Source organism: Diplotaxodon limnothrissa, linkage group LG7, assembly GCF_057381915.1.
Source record: "Diplotaxodon limnothrissa isolate DT_005_m linkage group LG7, D_limnothrissa_male_GT1.1, whole genome shotgun sequence".
NCBI lineage: Eukaryota > Metazoa > Chordata > Actinopteri > Cichliformes > Cichlidae > Diplotaxodon > Diplotaxodon limnothrissa.
In genome coordinates, this window is record NC_140602.1 from 55,152,032 (window position 1) to 55,168,253 (window position 16,222).

Below are 16,222 nucleotides of genomic sequence, written 5' to 3' on the forward strand. Positions count from 1 at the left end.
TTTAATCAGTCAGTGTGAGCATCCACTGAATCAAGCTACTTGTACTGACCCAAGAATTGGTTTATTGATTACCGGTGAGGTTCTATTGGTCTATGTTATTACCAGTTGATTTCTTCTCCTGGTAATCAGGATTGCCTTCCCATCGGGAGGACCATGTTGATCTGGCTCATGATTAGTTGACTTTGTTTAGAAAAGCTGTTGGAAATGGCCAATCCCTTAACAGATTACAGTACTGCCTGACTCTATTCCTCTCTCTCTTACATCCAGATATCACCATGACCCTGAATTTTCTAAACACGACCTCATGGGAGGGCCTGAACTCCATCTCCAACTCCTCAGGAGTGCACAAAAATCCTTTGACCTTCCAAAACATCACTTATGTTGATTTCTACCTCCACAAGCCCTCAGTGGCTGCAGTCTTCACTGTGTCCTATCTGCTTATCTTCCTGGTGTGCATGGTGGGCAACGGGGTGGTGTGTTTCATTGTGCTGCGCAGCAAAAACATGCGCACGGTCACCAACCTGTTTATTCTCAACCTCGCCATCAGTGACCTGCTTGTCGGCATCTTCTGCATGCCGACCACACTGGTGGACAACGTCATAACAGGTGACATGTTCTCTCTTTCCCTATTTTTAAGGCACTTAAACACATGGAAATTCAAAATTTTACCCTAGAGTGTTATTGGAGCACATTACAGGATGTTTTTACTTGTGACCTTTTTTTTAATGCTAAAATAGAGAAAGGTCAATAAAGTTGTTAATTTTATCAGTAAGAAGACCAATAAAGGCAATTTAATCATAATAAAAACTGCTATAAGGTAAAAAAAAAAACCAAACAAACAAGACATTGTCATTGTGTGAATGACGGTTCAAATAATCAAATGAATAATCAAATGAAATAAATCAATGATTTTATCTTCTTTTGTCTTCTTTTGGGCAGGCTGGCCATTTGGTCGGGTAGTTTGTAAGCTAAGTGGGATGGTTCAAGGCATATCTGTGTCAGCATCTGTGTTTACGCTGGTGGCAATAGCTATTGACAGGTAAGAGCTGTCATTTCTGTAATTTCTGATTACTGTTCACTTGTCTGTTTTACTCTGAAAGATTTACTTCCTTTATACATCTTCTTTAATCCCCTTTTCTATCAGGTTCCGCTGCATTGTTTACCCTTTCAAGCAGAAGCTGACCATTGCCACCTCCAAACTAATAATTGTCATCATTTGGGTCCTGGCTGTGGCTATAATGTGTCCTTCAGGCATCATGCTCCAGGTCACAAAAGAGCAGAGGGTGCGAATAGTCCTCGGCAGCAACAACGACACCCGTCCCTTCTACTGGTGTCGCGAAAATTGGCCCAATCAGGAAATGCGGAAAATCTACACTACTGTCCTCTTTGCTAACATCTACCTTGCTCCTCTTAGCCTCATTGTAATCATGTACGCTCGCATTGGTTACACGCTCTTCAAGACCACTATCTCACCTGTTAGGGGCAGTGGGAGTGAGTCTCTAGAAGGCAGTGGCAAAAACAAGTCAAGCATGGAAGGTCGTCAGACAATCACAAGGAAGAAGAAGCGAGTCATTATGATGCTGCTCGTTGTGGCTCTGCTCTTCATCGTATCCTGGCTGCCTCTGTGGACCCTGATGATGCTAAGCGACTACATCAGCCTGACACAGCATCAATATCGTGTCATTAATATTTACATGTATCCCTTAGCTCATTGGCTGGCTTTCTCAAACAGCAGCATCAACCCCATCATCTACGGATTCTTCAATGAGAACTTCCGCAGAGGCTTCCAGGCAGCATTCAAATTCCAGCTGTGCTCTGCTGACATTCTGCGCCAGAGGACTTACTCCCATCGGATCAGAGGAAATGCTGTGGTCCCCCTACGACCTGTCGCCCCCAGCAGATCAGGCTCTGGAGTTGGATCGGGGTTAGTGGAAAATAAGAAGAGCTCAAGTCAGGAGGAAGAGTGCTTGTCTGGTAAAAATGACATCAAAGAACAAGACGTGATCACGGAGGACCTGAAAAGGGTGTCCAAGATTTAGGCAGACTTTGACAATGTACAGTGACTGCCCCGTTTCACAAACCAAGAGGTTTCTTTAACTTGTTCTAGATGAATTTAGACTACTTTAATTCCTTGTAAATCTAGATATGTCTTATGGTGTTATGGTGTCTATGGTTTTATGGTGGGTGTATATGGCAAAGTATGATATAAGCAGAGACTTTAAAATGACTCAAGACTTGGAAACGTCTCTACAACATCTCAAGAGCACCTATGATTCCTGCTTCCTGCTCATTATTTTTGTTCTCGGACAACTGCAGTAGAGAGTCCATCCATCTATCCATCCATAGTCTGGGATGCAGGGGTAGCAGTCTAAGCAGAGATACTCAAATGTTCATTTCCTCAGCCACCTCCTGGGCTGGGGCACTGAGGCTTTCTCAAGTCAGCTGAGAGACATATTCTGTCCACTGGGTTCTGGGTCTACCATGCGGGCTTCTCCCAGTTGGACAGTTGTCCAGGAGGCATCCTAGTCAGCTGCCATGACCACCTCAGCTGACTATTTCCAATGTGGAGGAGTACCAGCTCTACTCTGAGTCCCTCCCAAATGACCAAGGTCCTCAACATGTCTCTAAAGGAGAGCTCAGCATTTTGTCTGGGAAAGCTAAAAACTGCGACTTGAAAGCTAATATCTGCTTCAATCTCATTATTTTGGTTATTGGCCATAGATGAGGGTGGGAGAGCATGAATCATCCTTAGAATAGAGAGTATTAATCCTTATTTATCCTTTACTTGGCCTTGGTTTGGCCTCTTTGTTCATGTACAAAGATAGGCTGAAGTTAAATGGCGAGAGAATAATCTTTTTTATCTCCTTAAACCAGCTTTTTTCTAAGTGGCTGCCACTTGAAAACAAAAGAGTTGAAAAATGGATAAGTGAGGCTTATTATAATTATATTAAAGAACATCTTTGTGACATTAAAAAGATTCAAGAGTTTAAAAGAAAGTAACTGCAGCTGAGTGTTTAGAGGTATATGAGACCCAAGCCTTTGGTTCTCAGGGATTCCTTTATACATATGCAGAAATCATTATTTCAAACCTTGCTTGAAATGAGAATCTAAGATTGTAATAGACCCCCCATATTATTCATGAATTGAAAAAAAAGACTGAAAAAATCTTAATTGGTCTCCATAATTAATGCTGCTATCCTTACAATTGCCATGGTTACAGCAGGCACTGTAGCAAAATGCTCCCACAGTTACTTTGCCAGAAGTACAAAAGGAAAACAAATGGTGCGCCTTCACAGCAGAGGCACACAAAGAAATCAGTCAATAGTGAGTAACAGCAGGCCGTGCTATTGTTTCGTGCTATTGTTAACACAGATTTTTTGCCTCATGAACATTTGGTATGGATATAGTTTGATCACATCTGGATGGCAGTACACTACTAGCATAAGAAACTGTCTTCAGGTGCTGTGCAAATATTTCTCAGATGTTGGGTCATGGGCAGACATGGCATTTTTAGCTGAAAAAACAAAGACGTCTTTCATAAGAAGTTCCCCAAAGAGCTCCCATTTCAGCAGAAAATTGTAGTTTTAAAATTGTAGTTTTACAGTTTAATAAAGAAGTACAAGTGCAGCATCTTCAATTCTGTTTTTGTTCACATTCTAACTCTATACACTTTATACAAATATTTAAAAAAATGATTTGCACATATTTGACACATGTTATTTATGGTCTCTTCTGTGTATGCTGGTAACTGTGCACACTGTCTGATTGGTGTGCATAACATCCGTAATGTAAAAAATGTGTTCTTTAAGGATAAATGGTGTTTTGTAGGTGTAATGGTTATAAAACTGCTTTCAGTGGTTAAACTGGGAAAATACATCATTGATATGCTGTGTGTAAAACATAACTCATCATGGGCAGGCTTGTCTGTCTAATCCTTTTTTTTGATGAATGCTGAGCTTATGTTCCTCTATAACCTCAAAGTGAATGTAATGAAATGCGAAATATTGCTCTGCATATTGTTAGAGTCTGAAAGTGGAACTTACATATAACCAAACGTGTTTAGTGTTTTCATTATAAAGAAAGAAAGAAAGAAAGAAAGAAACAAATGCATTCAAACATACGATATAAATAAAACTGATTTTTGTTTTCATTTTGGATTATACCTGCCAGTTTGTAAAATATGTTATACTGCACAGGCACACTCATGTCACTATAATTTAGATCAGCTTGTTGCTTGCTGGTTTACAGTGTTGCCCCTTGTTATAAAATATTTATCTTTCAGTATATTTTAATGGCTTCATAAGTTTAAACTCAATATATTATTTATATCATCCACTGTTGCGTCTTATTTAAAAAAGGGTTCAAAAATGATTCAATAAAGAAGAAGAAAATAACATCGCCACAACAATTAGCTACTTTCTGCTTTCTCTCCATATAGATAATGTTTATGGTAGGGATCTTAAAATAAGTGAGAGACGGAAAGGACAGACTAAGACTGTTCATCTCTGCTTTCATTTTGGTAATGGCAAAAATCATAAGGTGCCACCTACACATTTACCTTACATGAATTTCATTCCAACCGCTAGGCAGTAAATAATAATGAACTCCATACCAGTCAATAAACAGTAAGAGTATAATGGCTTGAATGAGCATTATGTGGAAGCGGCTGAATAACTATTGTATTTCTTCTTCTGCCAATAAGAACTACTGTGAGTAAGGGATTAATGGAAAATCTTTAACACTGCAGGTGACATTGTCTGGAACCCTGACTGGTCCTCTGATTTGCCTTGATTTTATAGACCCTGTTTACAGTTTGGAGTTTCCTTGAATTCCTTTTGTGCACACGCAATGTTGCTGCAATTTAATATCAAAATTCACATTTTACATATGAATTCAATACTCTATAGAGGCTAAGAGAGTGGGTGGTTTCCTGAGCAGGTTTTGGTGCTTGTTTTGCAGTGATGTTGTGATATGATATGTGTCCCTAGTAACATTTATAATAAATCAAAGACCAGTTATATGATCAAATGTAACTGCGTGGGTCCCTACAATTGTTTACCTGCTAATTTTTGTGACCGGGATTTGTCCAAAGATACTTTACATTAGAATCCACCAACTGCACATATGCACCAGCTGGCAGACTTAAGGTGAACTTAACCTTAACCTTTTTTTTAACAAGTTTCTCATACCACAAATATTGTATATGTGGAATTTGAAATGACAGATGCGAATAAATACCTGCTTTACAGCCAGGCACACATGACTAGATTAACAGATAAAGTCTTACCTTGAAAAGTCTAATAAAAAGCCAGTGAGTCATCTTTTTAGACCACAGGTGAAGAGCCAGCAGGTTGATGAATACCACAGGTATACTAAATTGCAGTGTTCAATAACAAGTGGACCTTGGAAAAGGTCTTTCGAGTTAAATCATTATATAATAATTACTATCATTCAGGTTTGTGAAGGAGATGTGCAATTCTTATAATATTATACTGTACTTCAGATGTTCTATTTAATGGTAAGAATAACTAAAGTTTGCTAAAATGCATGTTGTCAAGTCACAATGCTTCTTGCAGAATGTCCTCTTATTAAGTTCAATAAAAACTATATTTTCATTTTAGTCTAGTTTTAGTCATACCTACTTTAAATTTAGATCATTTTAATAAAGCTGCAAAAGGAAACATTTAATGGTGTACTGGGGTTGCATTGTGTGCCTTGAATTGCTGAAAAGCACAATTATATTAGAAAATTATCAAGGCATTCAGGGATGAAAAATTCTGGTAGTGTTGGAGAGTTCATTCCTGTCTAAGGTCATTGCTCCTGTAGAACGGTAATGACTCAAAACAAGACTGACACAGAAGAAAACTATCAGCAGGCTCAAACACTCGTCAAAAGTGAAAGAAAGAAAAAACTGGAGCAGTTTACTTAAGGTGAGTGGATCAGCTCAGCAGTGAGGAAGTCTCTTCTAAAGCTACAAAAAGTTCCCGATTGCACTGCTTTCCTTAAAAAGGGGTCAAGTAACAATTTGGTCTAGAGTCTCAAAAATTTTCAGTCTGTCATTTTCATTTGTTATGTTATTTAAGAACAATATGCTACACTGGGTGGGATTGCTGTTAATGGCTGAAATGTTTTTGCACAAGTTAATGCTAAAACAATACCAAGTTAAGCTTTCTGAGATCACAAATTTAAAGTTACTATTTGTACTCTGTGAACCAGAGAACTGCACCATCAGCAAAGGAAAAACAATAAAGGTGCTACTAACGTTTACATTCAGATCGTTACTGTTCACGCTGCTGTGTGCAGTAATATCACATTTTTCCTTGAAACAGCAGCGGTGTTAGATGAATGAAATCATTTTCTATATACTGGGAAAGTTGGCAGCAGATATTTTTATATGGTATGTTTAAAATCCACCTGTCAGCATTCTGACAGCGTTCAAAGTTTATGAGGCAGGAAAAAAACCAAACAAAATGTGTCACGCAAATGACGAGAATTTCAAAATGATCCAACTTCATTTTAAAGGCGCTGATGTTGACAGAACATTTTTTTACAGTGAGCACAATGATATTAAATGCAGTTACCTTATACAACAGGCGATTAGTGAAAGCTATGATAAATGTGGATCACTCTATCTGTTAAATCGGTGTCCTGTGGGTAAAGGAAAAAAAAAAACAGATTGTCTTCTCAACAGATTAAAGTCACCTTCTGGAGCTGTGCTAATTTGATAAAACCATTAGCGCAGCTACCTTCAGCAATATCTCTATCCTTACACTTCCATTAGGTTTATGTGTAATTTTCTGTGAGGTTTTCATCACAAAGATATAGTCCTATGTGCCATTTTGTTCCCAGAGCTATTTATTGTAAGAGCCTACACCTTTTAGCTGCTCTGAGGATGTTGTTAATCTGTAAGTACCTGCAAAAAGCTTTGTACTTCTGACACCTTCCAATTTATTAAATGTTGAAGAGCAAATGATTTCACATAGCAAACATTAACTTTTTGTAGCTTTTACCGAACGAGCTCGATGGACACTACACACTAAATATGCAGATATATTTGTGTGATGTAACCCGTTGGTTTGGGGACTGCTGACGTGAAGCCTTCAGTGATTTGTTGGAGCGCTAACTTGTCAACTAACACCAGACAAATGGCTGGGGGTAAAAGAAATAAGCTATAGAAATGAGGACTGACTTACTTTACTAAACAGCATGAAGTGGTAATTAGTGGAACTAAACTTTTGGTACTTCCATGTTGGCTGTTTTGTTCATTTTAAGGGCGTATGATTGAATTAAAGTGGTTCATATAAACTTAAAACTTTCCTTTTTGCTTCACAGTGCAAAACAGCATAGGTAATATAAAGTGGTGGTTGGCAAAGGAAGCAGAACATACAAGCTAAAGAGATGCAGCCTGATCTTTAAAGAACCTTAATCTGCCTAAATCAATATGAAAGAATTAGAAAAAAAAAATTATTTGTATTAATGAAACTACAGGCAGAAGATGAAGAAACAGATGAATGTAATATGACACAGAAAAGCACTACTTTTTGTTTTCTGTTTGTTTATGGGTTACATGAAAACATATGGAGTTGATCATTGAGCTTAGTGAGCAGTGAGTAGCTGTTTAACTTCAATTTTCTTTGGTTTATTCAACAGATATGAGCCTGCATCAGTCTAACTTTCTGCATGAGAGCTCCCAGCTTTGCGTCTAAAGCCTTGAAATTCTTTCTAGGGTAAATTTCAACATATAAATCAGTGAAGGCTTCTATGCTAATTATGTTTGTTTGCTGTTTATCTTTTCTAAATAACACGAATTGAACGTCTTCAAGATGAGCGACTGGGTGGACACAGATAGGCTGTGACACTGCCACAGATGGGCCCATATGTAACTGCTGTAACACTGGAGAACATGACTGAAGCATATGCTAGAGCTGTTGATCACAATTTACCGTCAGCTATACCTGGTTCCATGAGCACATATGGCAAGAGAGCTAAGAGCTTGTGCAATTTGTGCATGCCAGTCATAAATCCACTGTCCATCTCACAATTTTAAAGAAACTATTGATGAAAAAGTGCAAAATTTGGTTTTTAGGGTTTTCTCTATATTACTGTACGCTATTGTAAGCTCTTTACCTAATAATATAAAGCACCTTTGGCGCTATAATAATAACATTAAATTGCACTACATGTAAATATAAACTTAGCATATATCACATTTCTTTGCATTTATTTCTTATACTGTTTAAATTGCTACATGATATTGTACAATGTATATTTCAATGAATTCTGTCTCTGTATAGACAAAGATCCAGACAAACGGTTCTCTTGCACCATCTATTGGCAGATTCTTTATATACAGTTCAAATACATAAACATTTTAACATCTCGTTCTGCTCACCGGGTTAAAAATAATTGATACCAACCAGTGGGACTTTTTGGTAAAATTTATTTTGCAAGTGTTTAAGTGATACAGGTTTTTGAGGGATTGTCTTAACAATGATGTCTTTCATCCTCCCCAAATAGTAGGAGAGTAAATGAAAAGAAATTTTGTTATTTTTCACACAAACTGTACAATATGTGAATATACTGTAGCACAAGGGATACAAATGTTTGACTTAAGTACCCCTGGTTAGATCCAAACTTATTCCATCAAGTATCAGAAACAAACAAAAGGCATACTACCAGTATTTGTCACGTCTTTTTACTTGTATCCACTCTAAAAATCACATTCAGAGACTTTAAACAAATCTAATTTGCTCATCTCCGATTCATTAAACGGACCTTCCTGTGTGCTTCGATGCCCTGGCCCTGAACACATCATCATCAGCAGGTTTTCCTCTGGAGGAGCCAGCTTCAGGACAGAGATACATATCATGCTCCAAAGACATATGAAGGCATTTCATACAATCAAATATATTGATTAAAAACAGTCAATGAAACTGGTGCTTTACATTATATCTGCAGAAGCTATCACGGGGACTAAAGCAGATAAAACGTAAATCATAATTCTTATAAAAGACCAGCTAAATGAGAAGAACAGCACTGTGCAGCAAGATGTGTTTGAGTGATGTGAGTCATCTAAAAAACAAGCACTGTTTTATAAGTGCTTCACACTGAGGAGTCCTTTCACGGTTATTTTCAAAGAGCTTTCTTTTAATTAAAAAAACACAACAACATAAAGAAACCAATGAAAAGGGATGTGGCAGAGAATAGACATGGACAAGGATACAAAAAGAGCAGGGTCTTTTAGTTCAACCTTCATCTTTTGTGGTGTTATCCTCTAGATCCTCATCGCTGTCTAAATCACTGTGAACCCTCTTGGCCATAGTATTTCTGCTTCTCTGCTCCTTAGCCCCCTTCTTGATCTGAACTGGTAATGGTTTCACTGGTTATAAAAAGGGAAAGAAATATATGATAAGTCTAATACAAAACACTACTGCAGACAAACAAAAATGTTACTCCTTTTTCTCCATTCACCCTAGTTATTAAAACACAGCCCTCACCTGCTGATGGAACAAACTGGTCTTCAGCTCCACCGCCATTATTGCTGTGACTGGCGCTAACCGTCTCTTTCTGTTCTTCATCTGTGACGATTCTCTGTCTCGCACTCTCAAAAACAGACTTAATGACAATAGAATCCTCATAGATCTGCAGTGATTTACACACACAGACACACACACACACACACACGCGCGCGATCAGAGTTTTTATAACAGGAACCGTGGAGAAAAACTATTTTGCTGCTTGTGAATGAAAGAATTCCTCCTGAAATCCCTTCACCTGTGATCCCTCCAGATTATAAGTCTGAGCATTGTGACACAGAAGGAAAATGTCCTTCTCCAGATCTCCCACACTTCTGTACTTGTGATTGCGAACACGTTCCTATGAAATACAGTAATAAAAACAGACAAATAACAACAACAATAAAACTATAAACTGATTTGGTTCATTATTTAATTTTTTAAAAAAGGACAAAAATACAAAGATACTTGATTGTCTCCTGAACTTTTCTAAAACACACTTATTCAGTTTTTTGCTGAGAATTAAATGAGAAAAAACTCACTCACTTCAAGTCTGTACACTAAATAAGAAATTAGACTTGTCAGTCATCTTAGCATTAAGACCTCAAACAGAGAAGGTAACAAAATAGCTACCAGCACCGTCACATGTCACATGACTACTGTTAATCTTTTTGCAGCAAAGCCAGAATGTAGACACAACAGGTTGTGACTTTATGGGAAGTTTGGTGCTGAAACTACATTTTGGCTGGCAAAGTGATATTCTGGAGTTAGTGCAGTGTATAAAATCTCACCACTAGATGTCAGTAGATTGCACATTGCAGTCAACTGAATTATGTTTTCTTACCTCTCCCAAGTGCATAAATCTAGCTATGGTGGCTGTTGTAGGACAAACAAGTCTGGTCGCCACCTACACTCACTGACCTCAGCTGTCAGTATGTGTCCATGTCTGTTAAATTTGGAGGAGGGTGTAAAGCTTTACAAAAGGAGTCCAATATGACTCAGTTAAGCTAACTTCTGTCCAATGACGGCGATACTGAGGTGAGTTGTTGAGAATATCCTGAACTTTTCTGTCGCTAAGTGCTGCCATTTTTGCTGTTGTTAGCCTCTGTTAGCTGCTGTTAGCCATTGTAAGTACGAGTTTCTTTGAAGTGGACTTGGACACTTAGTGAATAAATTCTCCTACGCTGCGAGAACGAAATCAAACTGTTTGTCAGAGGCAACGTTTGATTTTTGGGACATTCGAGCCTAACATTAGCTGGCATAAGGTTAGCTTATAACCAGCTGTTGTTGTTAAGTCAACTTATTGTCAGCTTATTGGAGGCACTAATCTGTTGATAATAAGTAATTGCAACAACATTGGGTATAAATGAGCCTGTTTATATGTACAACATTTGTTTTTTCTAATCCTCAAAAATCAACTGACTTTAACTTTAGTGTGTAGTTGGCCTTTGTTGGTTGTTTTTATGTGTGTATTACATTAATTAAAAACAACAACAACAATTTTACACCACATGCTGTCTTTTCTACAGTCTGACTGTAAGGATGATGGGGGGAACATGGTAAACCTACGTGCTAAACCATCAGCTTAATAGAAACATGCTAGCGTTTAGCTCTTACAATGGCGATAAATAGAAAAGTTCTAGTTTTGTGGAGTCTGTTAAGCATAAAAATATTAAGGCTCTTTCTGTTCAACCCATGTGTATTTAACATACATTGACATATTTGTATTATATAGTATACCTAAGCTCTAGTTAAGTCCTCTTAATCACTGTTTACTGAATGAAGGTTTTGAATACTGAATAGACTCCCACTTGCCATTGATGTATTATGGTTCACCCCCTTTTCATTCAATTTTATCTTCGTAGAAAAGGTAACTGTGAAATCTGTATTGTGTCGGAGTTGTGAGGGTATTCAGTGACACAAACCCTGATCCTTCTGAAGTCCACAGGCTTTCGGATCAGTTCGTAGTACTCAGGTACCTCCTTCTTAGAGGGAAGCTGCACAAAGCCTTTACTGATCTGCCGTCCCAACCTAGAAACACAATGTTTCTTTTAATCTCGTGACAATAGGAAAAATGTTTAATTATTCTGTCAATATCTGTAAGACATTTTGTTTTCTTATTCCTGATAATGTTTTCTTGCAGTCCACACTTACATACAATGTCTTTTCATGACTAAATTATGAAGGAGGCACAATCCCAAAATAAACTGCTGATTGATTCAATGTTCAGCATTCAAAACTTGACAAAGTGAGTAGCTGCACTGGGATTTTTAAGGCAGGTTTCCCTGAAATCCCTGTGAGGTATTAGGTTAGACTCGCAAAATGTTTAAAGCTGAAATTTTTTACTTCTGCTTCAATCCAGCAGCAGGGGGTGAGAGAAATAAGTGTTCTGGTTCCTCACTGAGTCGCTAGGCTAAAAAACTCTCTTGTTAAAACTCTCTTGTTAAAATATCCCACTGCACAATCCGTCCATCCATCCATCCATCCATCCATTTTCTGCAATGCAAAGATCATGCATCATACAGAAAGGTCCGGCTAGCTTCTTGCTGAGGCAACAGAACTAACCATTGCACTACAGTGCTGTTGTCCCTGGATAGACCAATTTACTTAAATATAATACTTTTAATAATAATGATAATATCAAAAGAATCCCTTAATCAATCAGTTTTAAAGGGGACCTACTACGGTCATTTCTAATTCCGTATTTCTAGTCTTGAATTCAGCTACAGTAGCTTCATCCTAGACCCTGGTGCAGTACCACAGTTTATTCACTGTATGAACTAAACTATTTTGGCCGCTTCCTTTGAACCAGCTTTGTTCTGGCTGGCTGTTCCTCGCAAACAGAAGGTTTGAACAGCAGGTGGGTGGGGGCCACTGGGCCTACGTTCGGAGCTGAGTGCCTGAAATGACTGCATCAGGGATATCCCCTCGCTTTGACACCATACAAACACAAAGAGCTGAAAACTCTGAGTGTGTTTATACTGAACCCTGAGCTTTAGCCTTTGGGATTACTTACACATATGCTGACTTCATTATACAAAAAATTGTCTAATAGGGTATAACAGGTCCCCTTTAAGCTGTAATCAGGTGTACAGTTTTGTAGGAATTGCTATAAGACCATCTCAACAAATGTAATTTTAGAATCTACATGTGTTCTCTATTTGTCACAAGTGAAATATTTCAAGCCTTTTTTGTTCTCATTTTGATGATCATGGCTTATAGCTCACGGAAATCGGAAGTCCAGTACCTTAGATTAACAGAATCTTTTTCTTAGAGTTTAAATAGTGTGTATGTCTCATTTGAGTTCAGTACATAATGCCACAGTCACAGGAAGGATTGCTGACTTCACAGTTGTCAGAGGGCAATCATCAACACCCTCCACAAGGTAGGTAAGCCACAGAAGGTGATTAGTGAAAAGGGGTTGCTATATACAAAGTGCTGTACTAAAGTATATTAATGGAAAAGTTTATACAAGAACTTGGGAGAGCTTCACAAAGAGAGTCAGAGCCACTATGCAAAGACTTTCTTCAGGAAAGGGGCTACAACTGTTGCATTCTTGACATCGGCCAACTGCTGAACCAGATACAGCATCACAAACGTCTTACCTGGGCTAAGGAGAAAAAGAACCGGACCGTTGCTCAGTGGCCCACGGTCATCTTTTCAGATGAAAAGAAAATGCCGCATTTCATTTGGAAATTGAGGCCCTAGAGTCTGGAGAAAGCGTGAAAAGCCACTGAATCCAAGGTGTCTAGTGCAAAGTTTGCAGTCTGTCTGCTGTATTTTATCAAGGCTAAAGTCAACACAGGTGTCTACCAGGAGATTTTTACACCACTTCATGTTTCCATCTACTCATAAGCTTGAAGGGGATCTGGTTTTCCTTTTCCAGGAGGACTTGGCAGCACAGGCCCAAATCTATTTCCCAATTGCTCGTAGAATACATGAGGTTTCGTCAAACCGAAGATGAGAACCACCTAATACAGGCTAAGCCCTGCTGTCAAAGCTACCCGGGCTTCAGTCGCACCTCAGCAGTGCCCCAAGCTGATCACCTCCATGTCGTACCACACTGATGCGGTACAAGCCATAATAGTCAAAATAAAATCAAAAAAGCTTGAAATATTTAAATTTATGCATAATGAATATAGATTACATGGAAAAAAACTAAAATCAATCAGTATGAATGAGATCATGCTCATCAAAAGGTTAATATTATCAAATAAAACATTATATTCATTTTTGTAATTAAAAAGAGATCTAAAAATAGTGACTTTTTTGACACAGCCCAAACGTCTTTCACATCCCTCACCCATCTTTGTAGTTCATGACCATATCCACCAGTGTGTTCAGTGTTCTGGTGAGTTCAGGTGGATTTGGAGGGAGTTTCTCAGCTGGTGGGCGCCCTCGCTTCCTTTTGACTTTCTCGCCAGTTTCTTGCCCAGCCTTCAGGTCTTTCACTGCTTGATGATCACCTTTACGCTTCTTCAGACTGATGTCCTCCTCCATGTCCTCTAGAGAACCGTTCTCTCTTGCCTCGAGCTGTGGGTGGGGAAATCTTGTAAATGCACATGTATTTTCTTTTTGTTTAGTTCCTACTTCAGCAACACAAAGACTGAGGAGGAGAGAGAATATTTGCTAGAGAATGGGAGGAAAGAGTTCATTTCAAAACTTCTATTTTCTGTTTATTCTAACTTGGCCTCTTTGATTTTCATGTCAAAGCTCTCGGGAAAACGCATAGTACGTGTTTTTCCCAGACGCAAACCTGAAGCGCTTAAGACGACAAACTGCAGATTCTAAATTTAAAACCTCCAAATTAAAGCACTCTAAGTCTCCATCTAATTAGCAGCTGGAATTCAGGCATTTGGAATTACAGAGCATGGTTTTGTATTCAAATGAATTAGGACTCATTTATTTATTACAATAGCATCTGAATTTATATGGACTGAAGCAACCCAGTGCCGTCTCTGCAAATTTAGGACAGATTATTTGATCTGTGGGCTTTGATGTGAGATGATTATCGAGGGGATGCTTATTTTTTAATGCACGACGAGTCGGAATGGATTCGAGGAAGCCCTTTTCTGTCAAAGCACAGAGTCTAAAAATGCCATTGTGCCATAAATATGAATCTATATTTTGCTGCTTTGCACTCAGCCTTGTGCATGCAAGACAGAGAGAAAAAAGAGAGCCGGAATCATTATTTTAGGTGTGTGGTGTTTGACAAGGGTGCGTGCTGCATCCCGAGTTATGTTCAACCGTTTCATCCGCTCCTTTTCGATTATGCAGCGACCACTGTGTTTTCCACAAAGGCAATTAGAGGCCAGAAACAAGAGCGAGTGTGCATGCAGCACAAGCAGCTCTTGCAGCAGCAGCAGCAGCTGGAGGGGGGGTAGAGAGGGCATGCTGTCCAATCTGAACAGAATATTGATGCATCAATAATACAGGATCATACAGTACACACATCAGCCTTCACATCATATAATACAGCACGCCTGCTGATCTCTCAAGGACGCAAACTTGAGATATTTAACACACACTGATCCGAGGAGCAGCGAACGGTGCCATGCAGAATTAGAAAAAATGGAAAAACAATAACAATAACCCCCCCCCCCCCCCCTTCCCCCCACCTCAAAAAACCCCCCCAAAAAAAACAGGACTGAAGATACATGCCTGCACTTCCAACCATAAAAAAGACATAGCAGAAGCTGACTTAGAGGAGACAATAGCACTAGAGACAACAATAGAAATCCTGCTCATCATTGTTCGGGGCTCAAATGTAGGCTTTGAAAAGCCCCGCTACTCCCTCTAAGGGGAAGCAATCGTTCCAGCGGAATACTGGAGGGATAGAGGGTAATCCTCAAAGATGTATAACACAGCTGAGAGCTGCCTGATTGACTGTGCATGTGGAGTGGAAGGGTGTCAGAGTGTGCATGTGATGCTCCATGCCTGTGCTATCTCCTAACAAGCTTGCCTCTTCCCTGACTAATCTGGCAAAGATTCCCTCTCATCTGTTACAACACACACCTACACACTCTCTCTCCCTGCCTCTTGCGCACACACGCATACACTCTCTCTCTTTCCTTGGCGTGCGCGCGCACACACACACACACACACACACATACACACACATTTTATCCATCTCTTCCTCTCTTCCCATGCGATGTACCCTGGCTGAATCCTGAGCCTGTGAAGAAAAGACATGGAGGAGGATATTTACCTGACTGCAATCTGCAGGCTGGTTATCGGGATCGGCTGCAGCTGTGGGGGAGAGAATTAGCAAGCCAGCATAGCGGCGAGCTGCTAGTCTCTTCATCAGCTGATCACTCAGAAGCAGAGCCCAGAAGGGGGGAGAATAAAAGCGCTATGTTTTCATATACAAATCATTGGGCAGGGGGAAAATACAAATGCCATACCCATCTCCCGTCTGCAGCTCTCCGAAGTCTTTTTCCTGACTCTGGAAGGCCCCGAGCTTGTCTCCCTCTGCATGTTTTTAATATCGACTGTTGCCAGACGTTATTATTTTTTTCTTTCCTCTCTCTCCCTCTCTCTCTCTCTCCCTCTCTCTCTTTCTCTCTTCCTACCCCTCTGTTAAAGTTGTCGGGTCCTTTTTTATTTTTATTATTTCTTTTAAAAAAAATCTGCACTGTATTTTGGAGGGATCGTACTGTTCGTTATCAACTAAGGCAAGCAAGAAACTCCTGCTGGAACCAGGAGTC

At 39.2% G+C, this 16,222-nt stretch overlaps 2 protein-coding genes across 2 annotated transcripts; one reads left to right on the plus strand and one right to left on the minus strand.

Moving 5' to 3' along the window:
• The first annotated feature begins 275 nt into the window (after positions 1–275).
• LOC146629263 (neuropeptide FF receptor 2-like) lies at positions 276–2,039 on the plus strand. The gene is made up of 3 exons (XM_085359961.1): positions 276–606; positions 940–1,039; positions 1,145–2,039. Exons 1-3 carry the CDS (start codon positions 276–278, stop codon positions 2,037–2,039), a joined length of 1,326 nt encoding a protein of 441 aa, XP_085216087.1.
• Positions 2,040–9,245: 7,206 nt separating this feature from the next.
• Positions 9,246–15,861, minus strand: LOC146629264 (SWI/SNF-related matrix-associated actin-dependent regulator of chromatin subfamily A member 2). Its single transcript, XM_085358463.1, has 6 exons — positions 15,724–15,861; positions 13,819–14,048; positions 11,441–11,546; positions 9,775–9,876; positions 9,498–9,642; positions 9,246–9,379 (listed from the first exon to the last, which is right to left on the minus strand). Exons 1-6 carry the CDS (start codon positions 15,817–15,819, stop codon positions 9,246–9,248), a joined length of 813 nt encoding a protein of 270 aa, XP_085214589.1. The 5' UTR covers positions 15,820–15,861.
• Positions 15,862–16,222: the final 361 nt, after the last annotated feature.

Excerpts from the sequence above, each read along its gene's own strand:
- LOC146629263 (XM_085359961.1), top strand. The coding sequence starts at position 276 with ATGACCCTGAATTTTCTAAACACGACCTCATGGGAGGGCCTGAACTCC. Across the intron at positions 607-939 it reads GGTGGACAACGTCATAACAG|GCTGGCCATTTGGTCGGGTA; the intron begins GTGACATGTTCT and ends TCTTTTGGGCAG. Across the intron at positions 1,040-1,144 it reads GTGGCAATAGCTATTGACAG|GTTCCGCTGCATTGTTTACC; the intron begins GTAAGAGCTGTC and ends CTTTTCTATCAG.
- LOC146629264 (XM_085358463.1), bottom strand. The coding sequence starts at position 15,819 with ATGAAGAGACTAGCAGCTCGCCGCTATGCTGGCTTGCTAATTCTCTCC. Across the intron at positions 9,877-11,440 it reads TGGACTTCAGAAGGATCAGG|GAACGTGTTCGCAATCACAA; the intron begins GTTTGTGTCACT and ends TGTATTTCATAG. Across the intron at positions 9,643-9,774 it reads ATAATCTGGAGGGATCACAG|ATCTATGAGGATTCTATTGT; the intron begins GTGAAGGGATTT and ends AAATCACTGCAG.